Genomic DNA, 26,131 nt, shown 5'->3' on the forward strand with positions numbered 1-26,131 from the left:
AAACTGGTAATGAGATTCACATCCCCCCAACACACACACGCAAGGTGTGAGTGGGAGGTGCAGGTGGCTCCACACCGTCAGCCACCCAAATTCCAATCTAAGAGGCAGAGAACTCCTTAGCTGGAGAGGACAGAAGTGATCTCCTAATCCCAGCCACACACAGCCCTAAAGAAATACCTGCAGTCGAATGTTCCCTAAAGCATTATTCACAACCACCAAGATGAAGACAGACTACATGTCTGCCACAGCTGAGCAGATAAAGAAAATGTGGTCTATATAAGACAAAAGAATATTACTCAACCTTAAAAAGGAAAGAAATCCTGCCACTCACAACAATAAGGATGAACCTGGAGGATGTCATGCTAACTGAAATAAGCCAGGCACGGACAGGCATACAGTGCATGATCTCAACGTACGTGAAATCAAACTGAACTCACCCAAGTAGAAAGGAGAATGGTGGCTGCCAGAGGCAGGGGCAAACAGGGACGTGTTGGCCAAAGGATACTGAGTTTTGGTTACATAATATGAGTAACTCCTAGAGAGCCCTGCAGAGCAGAGTACCTATAGTTAACAAGATTAAATTGTAAGCCGGGCACGGTGGCTCACACCTGTAATCTCAGCACCCTGGGAGGCCAAGGCAGGTGGATCGCTTGAGCTCAGTTCAAGACCAACTCTAAGCAAGAGTGAAGCCCTTGCTCTCTAAAGATCAACTCTCTAAAAATTGCCAGCCATTGTGTCAGGCGCCCGTAGTCCCAGCTACCTGGGAGGCTGATGAAGAGGATTAATTGCTTGACCCCAAGAGTTTGAGGTTGCTGTGAGTTATGATGCCATGGGACTCTACCAAGTGTAATAAGGTGAAACTCTGTCTCAGAAAAAATAAAAAAATTAAATTGTATACCAAAAATTAGCTAAGTGGGTAGACCTTCTGTTAAGTGTTATTATCACAAATAAATAAACAAGCAGATCAGGAGGAAAGTTGTAGAGGCGATGGATATGTTCGGGGCATTGATGTGGTTTTGGTTTCCTGGATGTATATACCTAGTTCCAAACTCATTAAGTTGTGTACATTAAATATGTACAACTCATTGTATGACTGTCATGTCTCCATAAAGTGTTTTAAAAAAAAAGAAAGAAAGGAAAACCAAGACCCAAAAAGGCTGGGAAGGAAGGAAGCACAGTCTGCAGAGCTGGGGCAGGGCCCAGGTCCTGATACCTAGACCTGATGCCTTCCAGAGGGCGGTCCCCAGGTACAGTGATTTACATACTGATGTAACAAAAGCAAGGTACACAACAGAGTGTGTGGTACTTTCCATTTGTGTAAAAAATGGAGAAAAAGAATGAATACACAAAGTATACGTATGTACATGCTCACAGGTGAAAAATCTCTCTGAAAAGAAAACTCCTGGCAGGGCACGGTGATTCACACCTGTAATCCTAGCACCTTGAGAGGTCGAGGTTGGAGGATCCCCTGATGCCAGGAGTTCTAGACCAGCCTGAGCAAAAGCGAAGCTTTGTCTCTACAAAAAATAGAAAAGTTATCTGGGATGGTGGTGCACACCTGTAGTCCCAGCTACTCAGAAGGCTGAGGCTAGAGGATCGCTTAAGTGCAGGAGTTGGAGGTTGCAGTGAGCAATGATGAAGCCACAGCACTCTAGCCAGGACAACAAAGCAAGACCCTATCTGAATTTAAAAGAGAGGAGGAGAGACAGGGAGAAGAGAAGAGAGGAGGACTGAGGGTGGAGGGAAGGGAAGGGAAGGGAGAAAATCCTAGGAACTGCTAACAATGATGACTCCCAGGGAAGGGACCTAGGAGGCAAGCCCAGGGTTGAATGGGGAGCTTTCCAAGGACACCTTTTTATATTTAGGATTTTGAAGCATGAATATGCACTATCTTTTCTTCCACAAAGGAAGGGAGGGAGGGAGAAAAAGAAAAAAGGTAATAAATAAAATGAATACCAATAGCAGTAACAGACTGTGGAGACCTGGAGTTGGGGCCTGGGTGCGAATTCAACATAACCAGCCATGAGGGGACACCTCCAGGGCTGAAACAGGGAGCAAACCCACAGGGCTATCCCTCAGGCTGACGATAGCAATACTACTAATAAAATAAAACGGCAATTCTCACTGAGCACAGATTGTGTGCCGGGCTGGCACTGCTGGTCTATGCACCACAGCAACCTGTGCGGAAGATACTGGGATTATTCCTATTTTACAAAAAGGGATACAGAGGTGCAAGTCAACACCTGGACAAGCCTGGCTCCAAAGGCCCAGCAAACTCTTCTGCATGAACTAAGGGACAGACCAGGTTTGGAGGGGCAGAAGACACAACAAGCTGCTTATAACAGTCACATCCAAAACCAACCCGGGTGTGGGGGACCCAGCAAATGAGCAGCACAGAAGCCAGGGAAGTGTGACAAAAAGAAAGCAGGAGGCCTGCAGTGAGGTTAGGGGCCCGCTGGGCTTCTGGACACTGATCCTATTTAGAGAGACAGCATGGGGTATACTTTCCTTACTTCAGTCCTGAAAAGATCCAGGCACAGGCTTCAGTCTCTAGTGACAGGCGAGTACAGCCTCTAGCGACACAAGGTAGGAGGAAGGCAGTGGTGCCAGCATCACAACGGTGGTGACACTCCTGCCCACTGCAGGCTCAGCTGCACCCCTCCCTTGCCTGCTGACTCATCAGACCTAAGAATCAAGCCAGAAATGTGGGAGTGGGAGCGACATCCAGATCTTGCCCCCAACTCCCGGGAAGGCAGGGCTGTGGCCCAAAGTGGCCCTTGCCCTGCAAATACCTCAAATCCTCACACCCACAATGTAGTGTGGAACACCACAGCAAGGAAGGGAACGTGCAAAACTAAGACTCCTGGGGTTTTTTGTTTGTTTTTTGGAGAAGAATCTCACTCTGCAGCCCTAAGTAAGAGTGCTATGTCATCATCGTAGCTCACAGCAACCTCAAACTCCTGGGTTCAAGTGATCCTCATGCTTCAGCTTCCCAAGTAGCTGAGACTACACCGCACTGCCACTATGCCCAGCTAGTTTTTCTATTTTTAGTAGAGGTGAGGTCTTGATCTTGCTCAAGGTGGTCTTGAACTCCTGTGCTCAAGGGATCCACCTGCCTTAGCACCCCTCCCCCCCCCCCCGAGTTCTAGGATTACAGGTATGAGCCACCGTGCCTGGCCTAAGTCTCCTGTCTTAACAGGGATTCTAGGGCTGAAAAGAAAACAGAGCATGGCTGCCCGTCACAGGTCCCCAATGTTGGCATCTTGCTCCCACCTGCTTTGACCTCAGCCCTTCCCTGCAGAACCAACACTTGTCCCTGTTTTCTCCAACTAGCCTCGGCTGTTCTGCTAGTTTCCCTACCAGCCACTTCCTCTTCTCCTATCAGACTCTAAAGCTTCACCAAATTCCTTAGTCACAGTCCAGGGTCTTGTGAGGGGTCAGGCAAGTGCCGGGCACAGGGATGTGTTCTGGGGACACAGTGGTAGCAGGACAGACAGCATTTGTCCATCTACTGAACATCTTTCCTAGGGCTGAGGACCTGCCAGTGACTGACAGGGACAGACAGCCAGCCCTCCTGGAGCTGAAACCCTAACCAGGGGAGACAGACGATGAGATGGAAGGTGGGGAAGTAGAGACATGTGCAGGCGTGCATGCATGTGTAAGAGAAGAAAAGGAAGGGAAGGCCCGGCTGAGGAGTGGTGCTTAAAGGATTGAAGGGAACAAGGGAGAATACACCAAACGGCCAGGGAGGAAGAGAAGCGGCAAATGCAAAGGTCCTGCAGTGGGACCGTGTCTGACAGTCCTGAGCACTAACAGAGAGGCGGATGCGTGTCAGGAGTAAGAGGCGAAGTTGGGAGGAAGACGGAAGGTGCGGTGGGGACAGACTGTGGAGGGTGCCCGGGCCACTGAAGGGATTTTGCCTTCATTCACAGTGCTGTGGGGGCCATGGTTTGACATGTTAGGGTCTGATTTATGGAGTAAGTGTATCCCACCGTCCCCCTCCCCCCAAGAGTCTTTTGACAACACTTGGAAACATTTTTAGTTGCCTAGGAGAAGGGGGTTGTGCTAGCGGCATTTTGTAGGCTGAAGCCCGGGACAACAAGTACAATGCACAGGACAGCCCCACAAGAGGGAAACACCCAGCCCCCGATGTCCACCTGCTGAGGCTGAGAAACCCCCTTTAACAGAACTCCTGCCCTGACCAAGCTTATAGTCTACAGTCCCCAAACACACCCCTTATCAGGAAGGATGGATTCCGGCCCCTCATCACATGAAACTAGGCAAGCAACAACATAGGCGTTTCCAGACAGGCAATATGGGAATGCTGTGATTATGCAAATAAGCATTTAATTAACCATGGGCAGAGCACACTGTAGACACTCAATAAATACCACATTATCATTCCTCCCAGATTCACCTCTTGCCATGTCCCTTCCACATCCTCCAGCTCTACCAAATAACTCACTGCTTCATTCAATGAAAAGGCCATTGCGCCCCTGCCATGCCCAGTTACCCACGTCCTGATCCCCAGAACCTGTGCCTACGTTACCTGTCATGGCAAAAGAGACTCTGCAGGTGTGATTAGGGATTCTGAGATGGGGAGAGTCCCAGCAGGCCCAAGGGAATCAAAAGGGAAACAGGGAAGGCAGGAGAATCCGAGTGAGAAAGGGGAAGTGATAGCAGCAGCAGCAGAAGTCAGAGCACCATGAGGCCACCAAGGAACGAGGCGGCCTCTAGAAGCAGAAAAAGGCAAGGCGATGGATTCTCCCTGGCAGCCCCTGGAAGGAAGGCCAACCCGGTGTGTTGGACCTTTGACCTCCAGAACTAGAAGTGAAGGCATCTGTGGAGTTTTAAAGCCACTATATTCGTGGTAATTGGCTACAGCAAAAACCAATACAGCAGGCAATAAAAATAGAGCCCGTAGGGAAAGGAGGCTTGGCTTATACCCTCACCAAGGTGACACCTGTTCACGACCCCAAACTCTTGCCATGGGAGTCCCCTGCCTTGAAATCAAAATGAGCTCTGTAGCATCTCCCACAAAGCCCTGGGTTCTGCTCCCCCAGGGCCCCAGGGCACTTCCAACATCCTACCTTGGGCAGCTTAGGAAATGCTTTTGAACAATGGGAGCTGAGGACAACAGAAAATACAAATGTAGTTTTAAATTTCACTGTAACAAGAAATACACATCTCAAATTTTTAAAAATATCTTTGTGTATGTGTATGTGTGCACATGTGTTGTATACATACATACATTATATACATACAGGAAAACAGTAAAATTTACTGTGCCCAAATACAGTTACATTTTTGAGTTTCTCATATATCCTTCTGGAATTGTTGTTTTTATTTTTTGAGACACCCCAGCTAGAGGGCAATGGCATCATGATAGCTCACTGGGGTCAAGTGCTCCTCCTGCCTCAACCTCCCGAGAAGCTGGGACTACAGGTGTACATCACCATGACTAATTTTTCTATTTTTAATAAAGATGGGGGTCTCATTTTTGCTCAGGCTGGTCTCAAACTCCTGAGCTCAAGGGATCCTCCTCCTGCAGCCTCCCACAGTACTGGGATTACAGGCATGAGCCACTGCTCCCAGACTTCCTTCTGCAATTCTTTCTGCAAATACAAAAAAGTACAACTATATATTCTTATTTGTCCCCTTCTTTAAACAAGGGGCAGCATACCAAATACGCTGACTGTATCTTAATGTTTGCACTTAAAATCTTATCCTTTGAGGCTCCAGCACTTCTGGAGCACAAAGCTTCCATGCTCTCTTTCTTCAGAAAGCATCCCACTCCCCCCGGGAATGGGTGGAAAGGACTGGATCCACCCAGCCTCTCCGGATCACCACTTGGGCTGCTGCCAATCTTTTGCTCTCCCAAACAATGAGACAATGAAGTCCCCTTAGAAAGCCTAACCCACACTCTTAAGCCTCGAGGTGGCAGAAAACAAGGAAAAAGGCCCAGGTTACATTTGATAACCTGGAGTTACACAATGAGAAACAGGAAAACAATGATGAATGCAGGCCCAGTAATCCCCATGGGAATTCAGTGTTTAAAACACCACTAAATGAAGATGTATGTCTTCTTAGAGGCTTATAGCTCTATAAATATTACAGCAGATACTATTATTACATAATGTTTAAATTTTAACAAACTAGGAGCTACCTAAATCTGCACTGTCCAATACTGTAATCACCAGACTCACGAGGCTATTTGGTACTTGAGAAGAGGCTAGTCCAAATCAAGGTGTGCTGTAAAACACACCGGTTTAGAAGCCTTAGCACGAAAAAAAAGGATGCGAAATAGCTCACTCATCGGTTTTTTAGATTGATTACATGTTTAAATGATAATACTCTGTATATAGTGGGTTAAACAAAATACAGTTTTAAGACCATTTCATCAATTTCCATTTTATTTTCAGGCTAGGCAAAGTAGCTTGCACCTGTAATCCTAACACTCTGGGAGGCAGAGGTGGGTGGACTGCTCATGAGTTTGAGATCAGCCTGAGCAAGAAGAGCAAGACCCCTTCTCTACTAAATACAGAAAAATTAGCTGGGCATTCTGGCAGGTGCCTGTAGTCTCAGTTCACTGTTCCTGGACACCTCCATGCGGCAGGGTATTTGCACAGGGGATTTCTGCTGCCTGGGGTCTTTCTCCTCCTCACTTCTCTGACCTTCAACTCAGGGGCATCCTTCAGCTCTCGGCTGAAAGTATCTCTTCCTCAGGTAGGCCCTCTACCTCCCCATGCCTTTCTCAAACAAGTCAAACCCCCCATTTAACGAGCTTATGGCACGCTGTACATTTCCTACCGAGCACTTAACAAGCACTTAACAGACTTTGACAGTAAATATTTCTTCCAGATTTTCTTCCACGTATTATCTTATTTAATACTTTTTTTTTTTTTGGTAGAGACAGAGTTTCACTGTACCGCCCTTGGGTAGAGTGCCGTGGCGTCACAGGGCTCACGGCAACCTCTAACTCTTGGGCTTACGCGATTCTCTTACCTTAGCCTCTTGAGCAACTGGGATTACACGCGCCTGCCACAACGCCCGGCTATTTTTTTGTTGCAGTTTGGCCGGGGCTGGGTTTGAACCTGCCACCCTCGGCATATGGGGCCGGCGCCCTACTCACTGAGCCACAGGCGCCACCCTATTTAATACTTTATATTACATAAGACATGAAATATGCTATGTAGCATTTTTTTTTTTTTTTGGTAGAGACAGAGTCTCACTTTATGGCCCTCAGTAGAGTGCCGTGGCCTCACACAGCTCACAGCAACCTCCAACTCCTGGGCTTAAGCGATTTTCTTGCCTCAGCCTCCCAAGTAGCTGGGACTACAGGCGCCCGCCACAACGCCCAGCTATTTTTTTTGGTTGCAGTTCAGCCGGGGCCAGGTTTGAACCTGCCACCCTCGGTATATGGGGCCGGCGCCTTACCGACTGAGCCACAGGAGCCGCCCGCTATGTAGCATTTATTAATAACACATTATGTATAGCACATATGACCAGAATGAACCACACAGGTTGCCATATGTGTAGGTCAGGGGTGGGTAGATGACGGCCTAAGAGCCAAATCCGGCCTGCTGCCTGCTTGGGTAGGTACAGCACACAAGCTAAGAATAGATTTCACATTTTTTATTTTTTTATTTTTTTTTAGACAGAGTCTTATTATGTTACCCTCTGTATAGTGCTCTGGCATCACATCTCACAGCAACCCCCAACTCTTGGGCTTAAGTGATTCTCTTGCCTCAGCCTCCCAAGTAGCTGGAACTACAGGCACCCGCTGGACCTACAGGCAACCGCCACAACGCCCAGCTATTTTTTTTTTTTTTTGGCTGTAGTTGTCATTGTTTGGCAAACCTGGGTCGGATTCAAACCCGCCACCTCTGTGGTGTATGTGGCTGGCACCTTAGCCACTTGAGCTACAGGCGCCCAGCCTAGATTTCACATTTTTAAACATAAGTGTAAAAAAAGACTATCTGCCTTTTGCCAAAAATGGTTGCTCAGTTTGCCTCCTGGTCTGCAAAGCTGAAAATATTACTAATTAGCCCTTTATAGAAAAAGTGTGCCAACCCCCCGACATAGGTCAACACTTGCTGAACGTTGGCTCAATCTGACATTATTTATTTTATACATTAATTTTTCCATCTCACTCTCCCTAGACTGCCAGTTCCTCGGGGGCAGTGAATGCCCAGGCGCTGCCCCTCAATACATTGCTCTCCACTCACTGCACAGTTCTCAGGCGGGCCGGCTCCCAGGAAGTGGTCCCTAGGCCAGGCACTAACCCCTCCGGGAGTAAACAGTGGTAAATTCATTAATAAAGATAAATTAGGGCGGCGCCTGTGGTTCAGTCGGTAAGGCGCCGGCCCCATATACCGAGGGTGGCGGGTTCAAACCCAGCCCCGGCCAAACTGCAACCAAAAAATAGCTGGGCGTTGTGGCGGGCGCCTGTAGTCCCAGCTACTCGGGAGGCTGAGGCAGGAGAATCGCTTAAGCCCAGGAGTTGGAGGTTGCTGTGAGCTGTGTGATGCCACGGCACTCTACCGAGGGCCATAAAGTGAGACTCTGTCTCTACAAAAAAAATAAATAAATAAAAAATAAAGATAAATTAGTGGGATGATTAAAAATTTCTGACATTGGCTCAGCGCCTGTGGCTCAAGTGGCTAAGGCGCCAGCCACATACACCTCAGCTGGCAGGTTCAAATCCGGCCCGCCAAACAACCAATGATGGCTACAACCAAAAAATAGCTGGGCGTTATGGCGGGCGCCTGTAGTCCCAGCTACTTGGAAGGCAGAGGCAAGAGAATCACTTGAGCCCAGGAGTTAGAGGTTGCTGTGAGCTGTGATGCCATGGCACTCTACCCAGGGCAACAGCTTGAGGCTCTGTCTCTCAAAAAAAAAAAAAAAAATTTTTTTCTAGCATTGATTGTGGTCATGGACGAACAACTCTGTGAATATACTAAAAGAATTGCGCACTTAATGGGTGATCAAATGAAATGTGAATGAATTATATCTCAATAAAGCTATGTTTTAAATTTCAGAACAGTGGGGGGGGTATGCGTTTTGTTTACATACTTTGTTTTTGTACAGACGGAGTCAAAGTTACAAGTGTGCCCTTCACCCAGATAGAGTGCACTGTTCCCAATACGTGTGAATTTACCCATACTCAAGAAAGCTATTTTAAAAAAAGACAGATAAGACTTGGGGTCATTTTGACTAAGTGTAATTTTTACCCTATACATGTTGAATTCCTAACAGAACCTAACCCCCTCCTTAAAAAAAATAAATATACATGGACATCACTTTGCTATCTCAGGAAAAGGATGCCTCATTAGACTAAATTCATGCGCATTCATTAAAAATTTTTTAATGCACTATCTTTTCCCACTGCTTCTTACTAGATGACATGTTCTCTGGACCCGTGGTTTATCACTCTCAGTACTACTGACATCTTAGGCCAGATGATTCGTTCTGTGCACAGGGGGATATTTACAGCAACCCCCACCTCTATCCACTAGATGCCAGCTGCACCTTCACCCCCAGCTGTGACAACAAAAATGTCTCTAGACATTGCGAAGTATCCTCTGGGGGGGTGGGGGGGGCAAAGTCATCCCCAATGTGATTCACTGCCGTAACAGTTTTTCCATCTGGTCCCACTCCTGCCACCCATATCTAGAGTGTCTAAAGACCCATCCATGTGCCCATACAGTCATTCAACACATTTACTGAGGCCTGCTTCTATCAGATCTTGAACCAGAAATAAAAACATTGGTATCCTGTCCTCAAGAAGCTTAGAATCCTAAACACAAGGTGGGATGGGTACACAAATGGCTATCACAAACGATTCTGGAAGCACAAGTGTTGTCAAAGAGATAAATATAAACGGCATGAGGGGTCCAGAAAAGAGAGGAGGTTAATTCACAAAGGAACATTCAGTGTCCTTGTCCATACAGCAAGGATAATACCTACTTTTCAGAGACATTGTGAAGATGAAATCCACATATTAGATTATTTCATATCCACTCTAACCCCTCTGAAGTAGATAGGATTGTTCTCATTTTACAGACGAAGGGAGTTAGGCACAGAAATGCGAAGCAACTTGCCCAAGGTTGCACAGCCCATGTGCTTCAATGCAGACAGTCTGGCTCTCTGCTCCATGCACTGCCTCTAGGAGATAACGGGGATAAAATGACTGACATGACAATAGATGGGGACCCACTGACCACACTCTATTCATGGAAGCTGTTGTTATTTCCACTTGGGAGGTCAAAACAAGCTTCTTAAAACAGGTAAAATCTAAGGCGGGCCAACGTGCTAAGATTTGCCAAAGTGGGCAACAGGAGGGAACGACGTTCTAAGAGGAACAGACAACAGAATGGAAGACAGTCGCTGGACAAGCTTGGGGTATGCAAGTGTGCTAAGAGACAGAATAAACAGCCAGGAGAGAACCAAGTGACGAATATCCCGTAAAGGACAGGCCAGGGCCAGAACCAAATAAGTGAAGGAAAATGAAACTTCACTTAGGATTCCAACCAGGAAAATGGTGCATCGCCCAGATGTTGCAAAAGCTCCCAGGAATTGCGAAACTGAGAGGGAAAATGTTTGGCTTACCCTTCTCGTAAATGCAGCTGTGAACAGGAAACCGGAAAAACTACTGTCATCTTCGAATGTTCCTTCAGAGACACGCCAGTCCTCACCCCCTGACCCAGTCCCAGCGCCTTCCATCCCAAAAAGTTTCCTGGCTTACCCATCTTCCTCTCCTGAGCTCTCCCTACTCCAACTGCAACCCTCACTCTGTGCTCCCCATCCCAATGCAGATGAGCCAGGAGCAGACAGCATCCAACGGAGGGGCCATGACTTGATGGTCTGGGCCTTGGGCTCTGGAGCAGTGGAAGGGCTCAAGTACAGCCACCGCTCCCAGGCTGTGTGGCCTTGGGGAAGTCACCCTACCTCTCTGACTTTAACTCTCCCACTGCATCAGATGGAAAGAGCAAGTATTACACTTAAATTGTGAGGAGGGTAGTCCTCAGGAGGTGAGTTAGCCACTGCTACCTCTGCCACAGTGTTACTGCTCCCACTGCTGCTGTCCTCACCATCACTGTTGGAGTAAGCAGCTCATAAAGCCATGGGCCAAAATAATGAAGCCTCTCCTACACGATTTTTATTCTGCCTTGCTACAAGAGTAACTAAAGTCACATGGCACAGTCTGTTTAAAAAAAAAACAAACACTCCTCTCTGGACCACCCCAGGGTGTTTATGGGGCAACACTGCTCAGGGGTTACTGGCCAGACCCTGGAGCCAGATAGGCTAGGTTTATATCCAGTCTGTCATGTACTAGCTGGGTGACTTCACCTCTCTCTGCCTCTGGTTTTCCCATCCATAAGATGGGAGTAACACAGTCTCAACTTCACAGGGTAGTTAACTATAAAGGTGAAGTCATCAGCTTTTTTTTTTTTTTTTTTTGCAGTTTTTGGCGAGGGCTGGGTTTGAACCCGCCACCTCTGGCATATGGGGCCAGTGCCCTACTCCTTTGAGCCACAGTCGCCACCCAAGTCATCAGCTTTTAAAAAACAATTAGAGGCCAGGTATAGTGGCTCACGCCTATAATCCTAGCACTCTGGAAAGCCAAGGCAGGAGGATCACTTGAGGACAACCTGACCAAGTGTGAGACCACCCTCCCCCATCTCTACTACAAATAGAAAGAATTAGCCACGTGTGGTAGTCCCAGCTACTTGGGGGGCTGAGGCATAAGGATCGCTTGAGCCCACGAGTTTGAGGTTGCAGTGAACTGTGATGATGTCACTCTACTCTAGCCTGGACAACAGAGTCAGACTCTTACCATACAAAAAAAAAAAAAAAGGAATTTAGAACACAGCCACTGGAACTTACGAAGTGCTATGGAAGTTTCAACTATCCACTATTCTTCTGTTGAATTCTAAATGTCTTTCTTTCTCTCCTATCTGTAATTTCCCTCAAATGGGACCATATCCATTTAATTTACGTGGTGCATAGAGGAGGCCTTCACTAAACACTTATTCAGCAAATAAGTGGTAGATAAATTTATCTGAAGAGCAAGCCAGGAAATATGCAAAGAAACGCCTCAGCCTTCATCCCCACCTTTGACCCTACAATGCTATAATGGGTACAGATTCAAAGGAATTAACTCAAGCAGCAAGAAAAAGAACAATTTGTACAAGCTGGGCCATTTCATAACAGCCAAAACCAGGGAGACTCCTCAGCTTATAAGAGCTAAGCAAACCAGGGCAGGTGATCCTACGAGAAAAGACCCCACTGCCATGAAACAAACTTGGGGCCCTCCTCCACCCCTTGAGAGGCTATCACCAAAGGTGGCAGCACTGGCCATCTGGGGCTCATGTCTCTGGCAAGAATTTTTAACTCACATATAAAAGCAGAACAAGAAATACAGCAAAGACACCATCTGTGATTAAGGGTGAAAGGATGGATCACAAGGAAACAGGTGGTATTTAAGATAGAAGGGTAAGTCTTCTTTTCCCTAGAGAGATTTATAATACAATCATACCAAATCCATTTTAAATATAGTTCCAGGCACAGTTCCAAGCATGTTATGTGTATCAACCTGGACCAAGGAGACCACATTACACAGAGCACCAGAAGTTCGCTATGACTAACTCAGGGGGACAGTTGAGAACGACACTGCTGTCCAGTACTTCTTCCATCTAAGCTTCCTCTGGATACTTGGATTTTGCTTTAGGAGCAGTCATATAACAAAAATGAAGATAATGATGATGATGCTTATAACAATGATGTCATGGGAATATTAATAATAACAGCACTTCACAGTAATATGACTAGCACATTAATGGTATAGTAACTCATTTAATTTTACAGCTCTATAAGACGGTCTCCCCATTTTGCACATAAGAAAACAGAGGCTTGGCTTGGCTCTTGTAGCTCAAGTGGCTAAGGCGCCAGCCACATACACCAGAGCTGGCAGGTTCGAATCCAGCCTGGGCCTACCAAACAATAACAACTACAACCAAAAAATAGCCAGGCATTGTGGCAGGCACCTGTAGTCACAGCTACTCGGGAGGCTGAGGCAAGAGAATCGCTTAAGCCCGGGAGCTGGAGGTTGCTGTGAGCTGTGACGCCCTAGCACTCTACCAGGGCAATAGCTTGAGGCTCTGTCTCAAGAAAAAGAAAACAGGGGCACAGAGATCACACAGCTAGTAAGTGGCAGAACTAGGATCTGAATAGAGGCTACAGTAGCTCTCTGCACAACTGTGACCTCCATGGGACAGGGACGGTGAATGTCTCACTCCTCATGAATTGTGTCCCCAGCACTAAGCATCAGATCTAGCTCAATAAAAGCATGAAGATATACAAGAGGAGGAAGGCATGAAGGGAGGAAGAAACCGGAAGCCATTTTCACTCTGCACTGATTCTAAGACTTGTATTTCTCCACATTTTAACATCTTTGATGTTGGTCTGTGTTTCTCAAGCATTCCATCCCATAAACACTACTGGCGACATTTTTATAACATTTCTGAAATTTAGATGCATGTCACAACCTCCTGAGTTCCACGAAATGTGTCATGTCATAACCAACGGCCTCCTGAATTCCATGAACTGTGGCAAGTCTACATGAACAGAATGGTCTCCTTTCTCTAATCTAACTGCACCACTAAGTGATGCCAAGAGGCTTCTTGCCCTGAGTTTCCAGAATCAAGAAGGAAAAATGAAAAAGTTCTTTACCTCTCAGCCACAGCAATCTGAGGAGAAAGGCGTTCACCACACCCACCCACCACTCACCCCTCCTGTTCTGTATGTAATAGCTCAATTGACTTTAATGGGCAGGGAGGAGGGTGGAGGTTTGAGTGTAATTGTCAAGTTACCTGACCAGGCCAGCTCAGCAAACCTGCCAACAGCCTGATCTCTGATAATCTCCACCTGCCAGCTGCCTCTGCATCGCCACCAAAGCACATGCCCAGGCCAGGTTGTTTTTGCCAAACCCAGGCAGAGAAGCAGCAATAAAAATCTCCCACTCACCAAAGTACAGCCCTTTCCAAAGCACGTGGCCACCAAGAGGCCGTGGTTTCGCCAGGCCCCATGAGAGCAAATGCTCTCTGCAAGCACAGTGGTCTTTCCAAATCATCCACTCATATACCCTGTTTCCTCGAAAATAAGACATCCTCTGAAAATAAGACCTACTTACAGGAAACATAAGACGTCCCCTGAAAATAAGACCTAGCGCGTCTTTGGGAGCACACCTTAAAATAAGACACTATCTTATTTTCGGGGAAACAGGGTAGGATTTGCCTGGCAAAGAGGCCATCATTTCAACCACTTCAGTCAGTCTCAGGGTCAATGAGCTGCTCCTCACCACTCTATAAGGTGCATATCTTGAATTCACACATACATTTTCAACTACATCATGGGATTGCTGGTGATCTGATAACATCCATGGGAACAGAACTTCAAAACCAACAAGCAGTTTGCAGATGTAAAGTGCTGTTCATAGACAGTCACCCAGGAGAAAACACAGTGGAGACTGGCAAATTGCAACATTACCCAAACATGGCTTACCTACACTCCCAGCAGCACATGGACTTGAGCCCAGGCCAAGCTTTCTCAACTATAGTACTATCAACATTTGGGGCCGGACGATTTTTTGTTGTGGGGGCCATTCTCTGCATTGTAAGATGTTTAGCACATCCCTGGCCTCTCTACCCACTGGATGCCAAAAACATCCCCACCCCCCCAACCCCCAGCCTGTTGTGACAACCAAAAATGTTCCTAGATGTTGCCAGATGTACCCTGTGGACAAAACCACCCAGAACTGAGAACCACTGACCTAGATGACTTGTAAAATATCATTTTCTAGTAGGGATTATTTACTTTAATAGCAATTAGGTAAAAACAAAAATGTGACAAACCTCTGGCTTCACAGATATTCTGAAGTGATATGAAATTTCCTTTGGGAAAAATTTATTAAGGTTTCAAAAAGTGAATTGATTTAAAGAAAAATATTAAGCACATAGTGGACACTACTGGCTGGCTTACTCAGTAGCCTTTCCCAACTCTCACCTTCCTTGCTGTCTCCCAATAGAAAAGCATAAAACCAAATGCTCACTTTTCCTGCCTCCCTTGCAGCTAGAGATGGCCCTGGGATCCTCACATCTCACTGGAGGAGATGTGAGCAGAAGTCTGCAGAACAGGGAGAGGCACCTTTGGAAAGACTTTTACTTTCCTGAATAGAAAGGGACAGGTGAGCCTGGTGCGACCCTTCCCTCTTCCTTCCTTGAACCCAGATGTGGAGGTTCGAGCTGCAATAGCAATTTAAGGGCCTTGAGGAAGAGACAATATTAAACTGTAGAGATGGCAGCCCTGACACCACTGGGTCACTAATCCAATACCTGCAACTACAAGAGATACTAGAACTCCTCATAAAAAAACCACCTTTCTGTATAGGCCGCTGGAGTCAAGCTTTCTGAAGACTACACACGAATGACTCAAGTGAAACACAGTGGGGATAGGGCAGCCTGTGAGGTCAAACAGGTGGGTTTGAATACTACGTTCACCCCTTGCTAGCCAGGCCAATCTGCATACATGTAACTGCACCTCACTTTCTCCATCTAAAATAACGGGTCATGCACCTACTTAACATTACTGTGGGCCTGATACAGGTATGCACAGTGAAGGCTTGACACAGGGTAAACCTCAATGCATGCTATTTATAAAAATAAACTACTCTTACCAAGGTCACACAAGCAAAATAGGAATAAGGCAAAAAACTAGAATTGATTTAATTATTAGTTCTTTCTGACACCTGAAAAGGACACTGCCAGAAAAAAAGAAAGAAAGAAAAGGACACTGCCTTTAATTTAAAGACTTCATTTTAAACACTCTTGTTTTAGAGCTAATGGCTAACCAAGGAGAGGGGGAAAGAAAGCAAATGAGGATTCCTGGAGGATCCAAACCCAACCGGTCCAGTTGGGTCCCCTCCTGATCTCTTCTCTTTGCCCTGCTCTTTCGGTTCCAGCCACAATGGCCTGCCTCGTTAAGCTGGGGTTTCTGCACATGCTTCCCACTGCCTAGAACATTCTTACTGTCTGCTTTTGCCTGTGCAGCAGAAACTGCTAGCTGTACACCAACATCCATTCTCCCTCATTCCCTAGTAACATCATCTTCAGCTGGGCAAGTGCCTGCCCATAGGAAACTACATCGCCCAACCTCCTTTGCAGCTAGATGTGCCATCTGACTAGGTACCTGCCAATGGGATAAGCAACTTTCAGGTAGTACCCTTCTTCCTCTTTCCCACAGCAGCACATGGACATAGATGTGCACCATCTTCATCCCTGTAGGTGATGGCAGCAGGGTAACAACCCGTGCCACTGACTATTTTGAGCACAGAGCTATCACACAAGCCGAGATTTTTACATGAGAGAGAGATCAGCTTGCATCTTAAGCCATTCTATTCAAGGTCTTTGACACACATAGCCAAACCTTTTTGTTGTTGTTGTTGTTTGTTTGTTTGTTTTGCAGGTTTTTTTTGGCTGGGGCTGGGTTTGAACCAGCCACCTCTGGCATATGGGGCCGGCGCCCTACTCCTTTGGATCACAGGCGCCGCCCAAGCCAAACCTATCTTATAGGCTACTCACTCAAGTCTCCGCTTTTCTCTCCAACCTGATGAAACCCTCCCTATTGTATTCACTGAGCACCATGTGAGCTCCCCTTCAAAGTACTTCATGGTATGATCTTCCATTGATTTGTCCATTTCCCCTACAAGACTGGAAGCTCAATATAGGCAGAGAAGCCTGCTGTACAAACCTCTGGATTTCCAGCCTCAAGCCCAGTTAAAAGCTATTTAGGCAGGCATCCTCAAACTGCAGCCTGCGGGCCACATGAAGCGGTGTGAATTGTATTTGTTCCCATTTTGTTTTTTACTTCAAAATAAGATATGTGCAGTGTGCATAGGAATTTGTTCATAGTTTTTTTTTTTAACTATAGTCTGGCCCTCCAAAGGTCTGAGGGACAGTGAACTGGCCCCCTGTTTAAAAAGTTTGAAGACTCCTGGGCGGCGCCTGTGGCTCAGTGAGTAGGGCGCCGGCCCCATATGCCGAGGGTGGCGGGTTCAAACCCAGCCACGGCCAAACTGCAACAAAAAAATAGCCGGGCGTTGTGGCGGGCGCCTGTAGTCCCAGCTGCTCGGGAAGCTGAGGCAAGAGAATCGCGTAAGCCCAAGAGATAGAGGTTGCTGTGAGCCATGTGACGCCATGGCACTCTACCCAAGGGCGGTACAGTGAGACTCTGTCTCTACAAAAAAAAAAATATATATATTTGAGGACGCCTGTATTAAGGAAACCCTCAGAGACTATCAAGTGAAGGGGACCAAACCATGGGACAAATTCAAAGGCCTAGGGCACTGATCCTCAGTAGTTCTACATCCCGCAGGGACACCTGAAAAGGTCTAAAACACCCACTTGCTCAAGTCATGCTTCAGAGTTTCCCTAGGACCTATGTGTAGGCAGAAGTTAAAAAACAAGGCTAGGTGGTGCCTATAGCTCAGTCGGCAGGGCGCCCGCCACATACACTTAGGGTGGTAGGTTCAAACCTGGCCTGGGCCTGCTAAGTAACAATGAAGTTGCAACCAAAAAACAGCCAGGCATTGTGGCGGGTGCCTACAGTCCCAGCTACCTGGGAGACTGAGGCAAGAGAACTGCTTGAGCCCAAGAGTTGGAGATTGCGGTGAGCTGTGATGCCACAGCATGCTACCCAGGGCAACAGCTTGAGACTGTCTCAAAAAAAAGGCTATCACCAACTGCCTCAAGAAAAAAACACTTATTAGAAAATTACTTAAGTTCCTGTTTATGTTTCATCTTCAAGTAAATATATGTTGAGAAAAATAGGTTATATCCAAGAAGCACTCATCCATAAAACAAAAAATAGAGTATGTTTTCGTAGGATCTCACTCTTGTTTTTAAAAAATATGGTATATAATATTTAGGATCTGTGGAGAGAAAAGGCTGAATGTTAAAAACATCAATCTGCCAGTAGGATTATTTCTAGAAGAGTGGGGGAATGAAGGATTTTTACTTTTTACCTGTTTCTATATTGTTTCATTTTAGACTGCACCTCTTACAACGATATCAAAGATGAGAATGAGGAGAAAAGGAAAAAAGTCCCTTTAAGTAATTCAATCACTACCATGTTTACAGTAACAGAAAACCTGGAACTTCCAAAGTATGCACCTGTCAGCAGTTCTCAGAGTTGTCATAGCTCAGCTGCACACACATGGCCTGACTTAGGTAAATTTCCTTAATCCTAAACTACAAATAAAACCTGCGGAATGAAATTCTCCATACATCAGGCCAATTTCAGGGCCAAAACCCTACACTTATCTTGTCCAACAGACTCCCCAGCACACCTCACCCAGACACCCTGGATCAACGGGGTAAGTTAACCTAAATTATCTCGAATGCCCGGTCAGGTGTCCTTGGGGTCAAGACGCGTCTGTCCGGGCTCCATCCTGATTCCACCAAAGCCTGCGTGACCCAGAAATTCCAAGAAGAGAAATGCCACACCAGAACGCCCACCCCACTGCCTTCAAGGTCCACTCACCGCCTTCACAACCTCACCGCCTTCACAACCTGCTGAAACCCTATGTGCAGAACATCCTCCATATAGGACTTTCCTTCCTCACAAACCTATGAGATACATGGCGTGATCATGACATCCATTTTACAGATGAAGAAACTAAGGCTTCCAGAAGTAACTGGCCCAAGGTCACACACTGGAAAGCAGCAAGACCCTTTTCCAACCCAGGCTCCTAAACCTTGTCTCCTGATCCGTTCCTATACCTCCCTTTTCTTTTCTTCTTAAAAAAGAAAGAAAAAGCCCTGAGGTTTGCATGGACTTCCCTGGCTTTCTTTTGGAGAAGCACCTTCCCTTAGCCAAACATCCCTCACCACACCCCACACAGTCCCTTGGAGAGCAACAGGTGAGCCCTTTCTCCGGCCCCTTCCCACAGCAAGCATGCCATGCCACGAACCAGAAGTGGCCCAGCTCTGTCCCCAGCAAGCATGTCATGCCATGAACGAGAAGTGGCCCAGCTCTGTCCCCAGCACCAGGTATGAAGTGGCTAACGGACTCCACAGATCTCAGATGGGACAAAAGTAAAAAATGGAAGGGCCCTGTTAAATTCCAACTGCAGCCCTCAGAGAGATCTTGATCTAACATGTGTCTTTTCTCCAGAATGCTAGGTTAGTAAATCAGTGACGCCTTTATCAAAGGGCTCCCAGATAAGCGAACCTAATTATAACTATCAGGTCACCTTTCTCAATGCCAGACAGCGCCACTCCTCTTCCTTCCAACTTCACCAGGCTGATTGGAGAAACCTGAAAACAGCCTGCCCCTCATCTGCTCTGAATAACAATAACAATGGGTATCCTTAGACCCTGTTAGAATAGCCTGAGACTATTTAGGCCAGCTCATTTTTGGAAAATAAATAAGGTAATAACGACAGCAAAATCTTTTCACATGTTCTGGGCTATTCATTCCACTCCTGAGAATATATATTCTAAGGAAATGAGCCAATAGGCACTATATTCATATGATATTCATTACAATGTTATCTTTAAAAGAAAAAAAAAGGAAAAGAATCACAGCGATCTAAATGTCAAACTACGGGTAATGATTACATGAATTATAGTCCACCCATACAAGGAACTATTGATTGGATGGACATTTAAAGATTAATTGCAAAGGTCATGTAGGTACATGGGAAAATTCTTTTGTTGTTGTTGTTGAGACAGAGTCCCACCCTATGCCCTGAGAGAAGTGCGATGGTGTCATAGCTCACTGCAACCTCAGATTCGGGCTGTGGCATCCGCAGCACCTGGCTGGGTTTTTCATTTTTTTAGGAGTTGGGATCTCTCTCTTGCTCAGGCAAGTCCTGAACTCCTGAGCTCAAGCAATTCTCCTTCCTCACCTCCCACAGAGCTGGGATCACAGGCGTGAGCCACAGGGCCTGGCCATGGGAAAATTCTTAAAGCCAGAGGTAAATAAAAACACAGCATACAAAATGGTCAATCTACAAGGGCAACCTTGCAAAACTACATACAAATATGGACAAGACTAGAATGTTAATGTGCCCAATAGGCAAAATATTTATAATATCTATGATAAATCGATAAGATCCCCAAAATAGCAAGAGCCTCTGCAAATTCACAGGAACAAGACAAACCAGTCTACATATAACCCAAAAAGACACACAGAAAGGAACACATGAATCCCTGTGGAAAATGTCGCAGGATGCCCAGCTTCTAACCCAAGTGGAAATGTAGATGAAACATGTTTTTAATCAGATTAACAAAATGTGGTTGGGCGGCGCCTGTGGCTCAGTTGGTGGGACGCCGGGCCCCATATACCGAGGGTGGCAGGTTCAAACCCGGCCCCAGCTGAACTGCAACTAAAAAAATAGCCGGGCGTTGTGGCAGACGCCTGTAGTCCCAGCTACTTGGGAGGCTGAGGCAAGAGAATCGCTTAAGCCCAGGAGTTGGAGGTTGCTGTGAGCTGTGATGCCACAGCACTTTACCAAGGGCCATAAAGTGAGACTCTGTCTCTACAAAAAAAAAAAAAAAATGTGGTTATGCTTAGTGCTGGGAAGAATGCAGAGAATGGGCATTTTCATTCACTGTCATTGGAAATGAATTCGCTACCGCCTTTCTGGAAAATCAGCAGCCCGTTGTCTATCAGAAATAAAAATTTACATAATTTTGACCATTGTACAGTGTACTCATTAGGACAGTGTCTACTGGAACAAAAAAATGGGAACTCAATGCAAGTAATGGTCATTAATAGAGAAATAGCTGAATTGATCATAGCAAATCTATAAGTTGCAATATTTGATACCTAGTAAAAAGAATTAGTACGATTCTGTGTATAGGCAGTCTCCAGGTTGCAAACGAGATGGGTTTTATAAATTTTGTTCGTGAGTGAAATTTGTATATAAGTTGGAACATTTACTTATTAGTATAAGTGTAAGTCTTGCATCAGTCGAATGTTTATAACTTGGGGACTGCCTGTGTTAATATGTATGGCATGTTAAGTAGGAAAAAAAGCTCAGTAATGCTAATAATAATCTATTTTGACTTGAACAGTTTATAAATGTTTACATGATTACAAAGAAAGAATGGAAGAATACCTCAGTTAATTATTAGCCCGTGAAAGAAGCATGTCCAGCCTTTATTTAAATATCTCTTTACTGAAATGTCACTTTTGTAATCAAAACACCGTGCTTAAACTAGAAAGCTTATCTGTAAAAATCAGAGTGGCATTTGTCTGGTGGGATTAAGAGTAAAGCTTTTGCTTTTTAAAAATAATATAGATGTCAAAAACTATTTAAAATTCAAACACATTTTTCAAAAACTGGAACAAAACCAAAGCACCCTCATACTTTAGTCTCCTGATCCCAGCCCTCTGGAATGTAAGATTTAACTGGGCAAAACCTTCTCACCCACAGCAAAGCAGCAGGAGCCTGGTCAATTCCCAGCTTGCTCAATGTTCGAGGAACACAACAGGTGCTTAATAAATAGTGGTAGTTCTATTAGTGGGGGAATAATTGTGCGACAACCTGGCAATTAACTAGTGAATTTCAAAATGCATATACCATCAACCTAGCAATTTCCTGCGGACAATTTTATTCTGCTGTTTGCTTTACATATGTTTTCATACATGTGCAGAGAACAGTGCCCAGGAACGTGTCCGGTGGTACTGTTGTACTGTTTATCACATCAAAAAACTGGGAAGCATCCCAAAATCCACCAAGTGGGGACGGGAGTGAATACATGGCGTAGCCACATAATGGACAAAATATGTGCCTGTAAGGAAATGTTATTTCCTTTTTCTTCTGATTGACAGGGACTTAATAAAGAAAGAAAATCAATATCGAGTTTTAAGTGAAGAAAGAAAGATACAGAACAGCATTTAGAATATGAACCTGGCCTGGAGCGGTGCCTCACGCCTGTAATCCTAGCACTCTGGGGAGGCCAAGGCTGGTGGATCACTTGAGCTCAGGAGTTTGAAACCAGCCTAAGCAAAAGTGAGATCCTGTCTCTACTAAAAAGAGAAAAACTAGATGGGCATGGTGGTGGGCACCTATAGTCCCAGACACTCAAGAAGCTGAGGCATGAGGATCGCTTGAGCCCAAGAGTTTAAGGTTGCTGTGAGCTATGATGATGCTGTGGCACTTAATACCAGAGTGACGAAGTGAGACTCTTTCTCAAAAAAAAAAAAAAAAAAAAAAAAGAATGTGAACCTATTTGGGGAGGAAAAAATGTATATGCATACGTATACACATGCGTACACACCCTCACATAGTGTTTGCAGAAGCTTTGAAATCTGTTCTAGAAACTATTGTTACCAATGGCTACCTCTGGGAATGGAGAAAAGGGAAGTACTAAAGCTTTCACTTTTCCCTTTAGATTCTCCTAGATGATTCACCTTTTTTTTAAAATAGTACCATCAAAAAAATTACACTGCAAGGTCTTCCTTGTTTCAATCAGCCAGATCAATTCAATAACATCTAGTTTTAAAAGAAGAATTTTCTAGCAACCTGTATAAAGTCATCTTAACCACAAAAGGTGTTTCAGCATATGAATGACAAATCTTGGAAGAGAATCAAAGGCAACTGGGCAGTGGGAAATCCCAAGTTGGTCTCACCCTGAAAGGTTTCCGCTGAGGTTCTAAGATGGAGATGGGACTCCTAAAACAATATAACTTGAATTTCTTTTTATTTTTTATTTATTTTTTTATTTATTTATTTTTTTTGTAGAGACAGAGTCTCACTTTATGGCCCTCGGTAGAGTGCCGTGGCCTCACACAGCTCACAGCAACCTCCAACTCCTGGGCTTAAGCGATTCTCTTGCCTCAGCCTCCCGAGTAGCTGGGACTACAGGCGCCCGCCACAACGCCCAGCTATTTTTTGGTTGCAGTTTGGCCGGGGCTGGGTTTGAACCCACCACCCTCGGTATATGGGGCCGGCACCTTACCGACTGAGCCACAGGCACCGCCCTGAATTTCTTTTTATTTTTGAGACAGAGTCTCACTTTGTCACCTTGGTAGAGCGCCATGGCCTCACAGCTCACAGCAACCTCAAACTCTTGGGCTCAAGTGATTCTCATGCTTCAGCCTCCAAGTAGCTGGGACTACAGGCGCCCGCCACAACACCCAGCTATTTTTAGAGACGGAGAGTCTCACTCTGGCTCAGGCTGGTCTGGAACCTGTGAGCTCAGGCAATCCACTTGCCTCAGCCTCTCAGAGTCCTAGGATTACAGATGTGAGTGACCGCACCCTGCCTCAAAATTGAATTTCTAAAACCTGAGATTCATTCAGACATAAATGGGTCAGAAGGCCCATGCCTGTGGGGCGGACCAAGTACTGCTCCATTTCCTCACCAAGGTGGGATAAGCACCATCCCTGGAATTTCCAGGCCCTCCATTATGTTACCACAAGGCATTTTGTTAGTGCTTTCTGCATTTGCAGAATGTTCCGGGTAAGATCTTTATGAGATGGGCTCTGTGGTTCCTTTGAGTTAAATTCTGTGATACTGTGACAACACCGTGCTCCTCAGGGCCTTTGCACATGCTCTTCCCTCTTTCTGGGGCTCCCTTTCCCCAAGTCCTTGCATGGCCAGCTGAGGTCTTAGGTCCAATGTCACCTCCTCCAAAAGGTCTCCTGTAGCCATTCCTCTATGTAACTTGTTCTCACCCAGGCTCTTCCTTCCTTAGGTCTTTGTGGCACTCACCACCATCTGAAGTCATGTTGGTTGTCCCCAGTGTAAGCTCCCTGAGAGCCTGGCCTGCTCTGTCTTGTTCACTGTTAAATCCCCAGTGTCCAGAACAGGGGTGGCACATAGTAGGTGCTCCATTACTAATAAATGATTGAATGGATGAATGGAAAATGGTGTGAAAAGAACAAGATGGAAGGTTTTAAAAGACACCCCTGAAGTTTTCCAGACTGGGAAAGCTTAGGCACTTGATAAATGCTCTTCATGCAAGTAATTACCTAAGGTTCTCAGAGAGAAAATTCACAGAGAGGGGAAGCTCTGTAAAATCTCAATCACCACCTAAGGATCACAGGATGCCAGCCTAGAGCTACCCTCCCTGGTCATTAACACCCAATTCCCAGAACTTGGCAACCTTCTCCAGGAGATGAATCCCACAATTAAACTAAGGGCATATTTAAGTATAATCTCCACTTTGTAATTGTCCAACTTTCCTTGGACAGTTTTAAAGGAAAGAGATCCTCAAAGCTGATCTCTAAAGAAAGGCGTTGTCACCAGTGAGACCGAACTGTCACACCCTCCAACCAGAAGAAAGGATAAAGGTAGTAAGAAAGACGCAGCCCTTGGTGGGCAGAGGCTGCTGCAGGTCCTTTTCTAGCTAATTGGAGTTTAACCTCCTTAAAGTCTCATTAAGCTTCTCCAAGGCAACCCCACTAAGCCAATTATGCTAGAAATGTAACAGCCTACAAGCTCTTAGGAAAACACAAGGATGAGGACCAAGGTCTTGCCCCAAATTTCTCCTCTATATTCCTCCACAGGAGGCTGTGTGATTTCACCCCCGGGGGACACTTGGCAATGTCTGGAAGTACTTTTGTCACAAGGGGAGTACTACTGTCATCTAGTGGGTAGAGGCCTGGAATGGGGCTAACCATCCTATAATGCACAAGACGCCCCCCCACACACACACACACCAAAATGATCCAGCCAAAATGTCACCAAGGCCCGGGTTGAGAGCCTGTGCTCCACATCCATGCCCCCAAAACATGGCTTCCTTAAAGGCCCTGAGCAACCTCTCAACAGGTAAACACAGGTGAACACCTCCAGCAGCAGAGATGCTATCCTCGTTTTCTTCCTAAGCTGGGGGAAGCCTGCCTCAGGATGTTTGGGCTCTTGTTACTATCCCAATCCATTTATTTTTGCAAAATATTTGAGCAAGTTTTTATAAGCTGAAGTTTTACTGATCACTAAGACCTAATAATAAAAGCTAGGTCTCACCGTGCAAATCTGGAGCCAGTATAACAAATTAGACACTTGCTTCAAATTCCACAGGCATCAATAATGAGTTGGTCCATCCATCTCCTGCCAAGACGATCCTGCCAAAGCCAGGGTCTTCATGTCATCAAATCAAGTCAGATCAGCCCCAGTCATGTCACCAAAAGGTTGGGCTTCAAAGCAGGAGATGCCACCTCAAATACCAACAGGTGCCAGGTGGGTACCATCAGTGAAACCAGGTACGAGAAAGCACACAGAAAAGAGGCAGTGGACACTTGGCCTTAAAATTAAAGCTATGGGCTTGGCGCCTGTAGCTCAGCAGTTAGGGCACCAGGCACACACACGGGAGCTGGCGGGTTCGAATCCAGCCCTGGCCTGCCAAACAACAACAACTACAACCAAAAAATAGCCAGGTGTTTTGGTAAACGCCTGTAGTCCCAGCTACTTGGTAAAGCAAGAGAATCGCTTAAGCCCAAGAGTTGGAGGTTGCTGTGAGCTGTGACGCTACAGCACTCTATCGAGGGCGACATAGTAAGATTCTATCTCAAAAAAAAAAAAAAAGGGTGGCACCTGTGGCTCAAGGAGTGGGGCACCAGCCCCATATGCCGGAGGTGGTGGGTTCAAACCTGGCCCTGGCCAAAAAAAATAAATAAATAAAAATAAAAAGCTATGGTAAGGAGGGGTGGGGACTGTGGCAAAGTGTTCTGGAGAAGACAGCCCCAGCTGTCCACCATGTACAGATGCAGGCCCAATGCTATTGCATCTTCTGATTCAATTCAGGAGAAGCCAGAAATCCAGATTTTTCTGTGAAATCTTCCAACCAATAAATACTGGAAATTATGGTAATTCATATAATTAAAAAAAAGCCAACCCAGCACTCCGGTGGCTAGCTCTGACCCCTACTTTGGAACTCAAATTCAAATGCTGATTAGAAAAAATAAAATAAAATAAAAACATTTAGAGTCCCCTATGCATAAAGCATTAGGTATTGGGAAATGAGAAATGAATGAGATCCCACTGGGAGCCTTGCAAAGCAGTATCATGTGAGTATCCATCCCAGACAAGTGAGTGACCACTTCATCCTCCTCTCCAGAG

General features: G+C 45.8%; 1 protein-coding gene across 3 annotated transcripts in view; it reads right to left on the reverse strand.

The window, feature by feature from the left end:
* Positions 1–26,131, reverse strand: part of ABCC1 (ATP binding cassette subfamily C member 1) — a 153,627-nt gene that overhangs the window by 119,482 nt on the left and 8,014 nt on the right. For 2 of the 3 annotated variants that reach the window (XM_053557314.1, XM_053557313.1), the window contains exon 1: positions 13,875–14,615. The exons of the other annotated variant lie outside the window; for it this stretch is intronic. In XM_053557314.1, the coding sequence (XP_053413289.1) occupies positions 13,875–13,964 (90 nt within the window). In that variant the 5' untranslated portion in view covers positions 13,965–14,615. Of the gene's footprint in view, positions 1–13,874; positions 14,616–26,131 lie in introns of those variants that run through there. 3 annotated transcript variants of the gene reach the window in all.

This window comes from Nycticebus coucang, chromosome 12 (genome assembly GCF_027406575.1).
Source record: "Nycticebus coucang isolate mNycCou1 chromosome 12, mNycCou1.pri, whole genome shotgun sequence".
NCBI lineage: Eukaryota > Metazoa > Chordata > Mammalia > Primates > Lorisidae > Nycticebus > Nycticebus coucang.